This window comes from Canis aureus, chromosome 23 (genome assembly GCF_053574225.1).
Source record: "Canis aureus isolate CA01 chromosome 23, VMU_Caureus_v.1.0, whole genome shotgun sequence".
In the NCBI taxonomy this organism is placed as follows: Eukaryota; Metazoa; Chordata; class Mammalia; order Carnivora; family Canidae; genus Canis; species Canis aureus.
The window spans coordinates 30834624-30839672 of NC_135633.1; the positions used below are offsets into that span (position 1 = coordinate 30834624).

The following is a 5049-nucleotide window of genomic DNA, read 5'->3' on the forward strand; positions in this document are numbered from 1 at the left end:
GGGTGGGGTGAGGTGAATATTATAATTTAATGGGGAGGAGCCAAAGGGAGGTAGAATTCAGTTCAACATAAAGGTGATTTTTCTTGGGGCACCTGGGTGGTTCAGTGGTTGAGCATCTGCCTTTGGTTCAGGTCGTGATCCCAGGGTCCTGAGACTGAGTCTTGCGTCAGGCTCCCAACAGGAAGCCTGCTTCTCCCTCTGCCTAAGTCTCTGCCTCTCTGTCTGTGTCTCCCATGAATAAATAAAATGTTTTTTAAAAAAGATTAACTTTCTTATAGCTATGGTCATAGGCATGGGAGTGAGTGGGCAAGTGGACGATGATTATTCAGGAGGGTGCAGAGGGGGCTCCACTCTGGGGTGGGGGTGAGGGTGGCTTAGTTGAGACGAGATCCCCTCCCAATTCTCTCCTCCTCCTCTCTCCCCACTGCTGGGGCAGAGCGTACCTAGCTGATCTTTTCACCCAAGGCGGTGTTGTGAGCAAGTGCCTGAACCGGAATTTGGAAGGTCTTGTTCTCCACTTGTACAACAGGTGACTCTTACACCTGTTGTACAACTTTGAACCTCTCTCTGGGCCTCAATTTTCCTCCTTATCTCATAAATAAATACAGCAAATGCAATGTGTCAACTGCGATAATGTGGCTTCCAAGACTGCAGGGTTAGAGGACTAGGGCTGTGGTGAAGAAGCATTGTAACTTGTGGAATTACAGGTTAAAGTTGAGAGTGATCTGCATTCACCTAGAATCATCTGGGGACTGTGCTGTGTGGTTTATAAAGCACTTTCATTGGCTTTATCTTATTCTATCCTTTCAACACCTCAAATTTACAGCCAAGGATATGGATCCAGCAAACTCGTATAACTTATGCAGCCTTGAACACCAGTCCAGAGCACTGAGAGGTGGGAGAGAGGTGGGTCTGGGCTGGCATCCCAGCTCCAGTGGGACCATGGGCAAGTTACTTTAACTTAGTGTAGAACTTGATGTGAAGTTAGGTGTTTGATTAAGTGTTAGCCAGCAAACAACCAGAAAACACAGTTGAGAAGCTGCAGGATTGGGCTTCTGGCTCCCATGTCTGTGCTCTTTGCCCCAGACTAAGCTATTTCACTTCAAAACCTTCCTGCCTAGTTCGTTTCAAAGCCAAGGCACCCCAGGTTGAAGAAGGAGGCAGGCAATGAAGAGGCAATTTGGTCTCAGATAACCTGAAAGAATTCATGACTGCCCTGGGGCAAGAGCACCGGTTGCCAAAGGGAAAAGCTTCCCTCTAACTGGCCAGTCAAGCTGATGAATGAAGAGGCGGGCTTTTGCGGAGGCAGTCCCAGAGTGCTGAAATGACAGAGGGCTGGCTGGTCTGTCTTTGGGCAGATGGATCACCTGATACAGACCTTGGTGCCCAAGCTCTGGGATTGGCCTCAAGAAGGGTTGTGTTGCCCCAGTGACTGGGCTTTTGCATGCTGTCCAAGTGCTGTCACATCCAGACATAAAAGTAGTCTCGAAATAGTGCTGGGGCAGTGTGCTGGGCACGGAAGCAGCAGCCACCATGCAGAGGCAAGTCAAGCGCTACCCCAAGAACTGCCTGCTGACTGTCATGGATCGCTACTCGGCCGTGGTGCGCAACATGGAGCAGGTGGTGATGATCCCCAGCCTCCTGCGAGACATGCAGCTGAATGTGAACGGGCACCAGGCTAAGGATGAGGCCCCCAATCTCTACAACTACTTTACCATGCTCAAGGCCATCCGCGTGGATGTGGACCATGGGCTGTTACCCCGAGAGGAGTGGTGGTCCAAGGTGGCAGGTGGCAGAGCCCATGAGGCTGAGGCTGAAGCTGCAGAGACAGAGGATGAGGAGGAGGGGTTCTTGGGGCAGCTGGACCTAGAAGCCCAGTTCCACCTTCACTTTTCCAGCCTTCATCACATCCTCACCCACCTTACCCTGAAAGCTGAGGAGGTAACAAGGAAATACCAGGAGATAATGGAACAGGCCATGTAGGCCTTGGATTCTAGGGAAGGTAATGGTGGCATCGGTGGGTGTCAGAGTCCAGGGGAGATGAGCTGGAGCAGTGGTGCAACGCAGTGGGAGAGGGAGAGCCTGGGTCTCAGGCAGGCACCCTCACTTCAGGGTATTAGGGCTATGACCTGGGAGGGCTCAAGGCCAGGCCTGTCTTACTCTCTTGACCCAGGATTGGTGAGTAATGGCCAAAAAACTCACAGTGACAGTAGGGAAGGTGGCCTGTGAATGCATACCTGTGTGCACACGTGTGTTTGTGCATATGTGCATTTACTAGTATGTGAATGCTTGGTCAACAGCTTGGGTTCAGCTTCTGACTCCACCACTAAGGCCTTGGTTTCACCGGCTCACTTCTCTGGGTTTCCGTTTCTTCACTGAAGATTAACTGTAGTAGTAAAAATAACTACTGGCACTTGAATAGTTTTTTAGTTTAAAATCACTTGCATATCAATTTTCTAATGGAACCATCGTTCCCTTTTATAGGTGAAAAAAACTGGGGGCCTGAGAAGTGAAAGGAGTCCATGGTTACTCAGGGAATGGCAGAGCCAACACGTGAAGGAGCCCTGGAAGGGTCCTGTCCCCTTCCTCTATGCTAGCAGGCTGCCTTCACACCTTAGGATTCCGCAGTCTGGCTGCAGGTGGGGCTCAGGGATGACAGAGTAGAGAAATCTGGTTTTGTGTGTCAACTATACTTCAATTAAAAAACAAGAACAGGGATCCCTAGGTGGCGCAGCGGTTTGGCGCCTGCCTTCGGCCTAGGGCGCGATCCTGGAGACCCGGGATCGAATCCCACATCGGGCTCCCAGTGCATGGAGCCTGCTTCTCCCTCTGCCTGTGTCTCTGCCTCTCTCTCTCTCTGTGACTATCATAAATAAAAAAAAAAAAAAAAAAAAAAAAAACAAGAACAGAAATCCAACTTGTTGGTGTCAACTTTGGCAAATGCAAGCCACAAGCACACTCCTTGATCAGCCCAACTCCTTCAAAGACCAGAGCAGCAATTCTGTGCCAGGTTTCAGTACACCATGACCTGGTTTTCATAAGGGCAATCTGGCCTAGCAGTTTAAAAATCTGGGCTCTTGTCCCGGTTTTTCCACTGACCTCTGTATGACCCTAGGCAACTGATTTCACTGTTCAGCAATGCAATGTCCCTGTCAGTAAGATGTGGGGATACTAGTTTTTATCACAGCTCTGATAACTCAATCTTAGGGTGTTACCGCACAGCCAATTTTCCTACAGCAACACTACTGTTGAGTTGCTGCATTTTCTTTCCTACTTCAGAAGGCATGTGATATGAATTTATACTAACCTGGTTTTTTAAATTTCTGCTCTCCACAGATCCCTTTAAGTGACAGAAGGCAGTGACTCTGGTAAGGACATGGAACAGTTGACTAGCTCTGATGCAGACCAGAATGGCCTGGACCTACAGCTGGAAGCAAAGGCGACTTGGTTCTCTGGGATGCTTCCATGCCTTTCTCTGAGCACCAATTTGTGGACTTGGCACCAGGCCTTTAGAATGCTTGTTGCTATTCATAGCTTACTCCTCTTAGCAGTTTGAGGTGGTGGCCAATGGTTTGTGAGGGACTAGATATTACCTGACCAGTGTGGTATGGTAGAAAGAATGTAGGTTTTAGCATCTGACCGAATGAAATTCACATCCTTTCTCTGGGCATTCACATGATCTTCTACGTTATTTAGCCCATTGGAGCCTAAAATTCCTCATCTATAAAATGCACTATTACTGGCCTCATAAAATCTTACAGAAATTAAACAAGATGATGAATCAAAAGCAGCTGGCATGTGAGTGCTATTATATTATAGGTTGACTTTTTTTCTCCCACCTTCACCTTGTATTTGTTCTAGCTCTTGCTTTTTACCCTTCAGGACTAAGGGATAGTAAAGTCCCTTGGGATGAATGCTTCATTCTTGTACCTGCCAAGCAAGAGTGAATTATAAACATATTTGTTACAGTAGCAATAAAAAAATAAAAATAAAAACTTGAATCTTTATTACTTCTAAAGTAATTTCTCAGGCATGACTTCATTTTTAACCAGTGAGACCCGAGAATAGACATGGAACTCATCTGATTTTGCCCAGCAACCATATGCTTACAATCATTTTAATTTTAAATCATGTAGAGAAATAATCTTAGTAATCTCCCAAAACTAATCTGATTATAACCTGAGCTTGGGGGATCCTTGGGTGGCTCAGTGGTTTAGCACCTGCCTTCCGCCCAGGGCATGATCCTGGAGTCCTGGGATCGAGTCCCACATCAGACTCCCTGCATGGTGTCTGCTTTTCCCTCTGCCTATGTCTCTGCCTCTCTCTCTGTCTCTCATGAATAAATAAATAAAATCTTTAAAAAAAAAAAAAAGAATAACTTGAGCATGGAAACTTTTTGGACAAATATTTGGACTCAAAAAGTCATAAACAGTAAGTTTGTCCCAGGTAGGTGGGATTTTTCCTTTTAATCATGCCAAGCGTTAGCTGCTGAGCACACTTTCTCCAAGGTGATCCATCTACAAGCAAAGACCCCTCTGCAGTATCAGCCTTCTAACCGTTCTCCTGGTCCTAAGTCTCCTCCTTCTAATCCACCCTCTATAGTGATTGTTGCAGAGAGCTCAGAAATATCAGCTTGATCATGTCATTCCACTAAAACCCTTTAGCAACTTCCCACCACCCACAGGATCAAGTCCAAATTATTTTGCATGATTCAGAAAACCCTCCATAATCTGGCTTGTTTTATTTTCTACTAGACCTGGAACAGGCAAATCTTTTCTGTAATGGGCTATATATTAAGTATTTCAGGCTTTGCAGGCCATAAGGTCTCTGTCATAACTACTCAACTCTACCCTTATAGCATAGAAGCAGCCATAGACATGTAAACAAATAAGTGTGGCTGTGCTCCAATAAAACATACTGGCAGTAGACAAGATTTGGCTCAGCTAAACTCCATTTTAAATCTGTCAGAGATCTTCTTAAAATTAGGTGAATAGAAATTGACCATTCTCTGATGAATTATTTTTCTTATGACAAAAAGGAGTCAGAGTG

The 5049-nt window shown here is 46.2% G+C and overlaps 1 protein-coding gene across 1 annotated transcript; it reads left to right on the forward strand.

The window, feature by feature from the left end:
* The first annotated feature begins 1366 nt into the window (after nucleotides 1–1366).
* On the forward strand, nucleotides 1367–3995 carry THRSP (thyroid hormone responsive). The gene is made up of 2 exons (XM_077867202.1): nucleotides 1367–2002; nucleotides 3337–3995. Exon 1 carries the CDS (start codon nucleotides 1534–1536, stop codon nucleotides 1981–1983), a length of 450 nt encoding a protein of 149 aa, XP_077723328.1. The 5' UTR covers nucleotides 1367–1533; the 3' UTR covers nucleotides 1984–2002; nucleotides 3337–3995.
* The last annotated feature ends 1054 nt before the right edge of the window (nucleotides 3996–5049 follow it).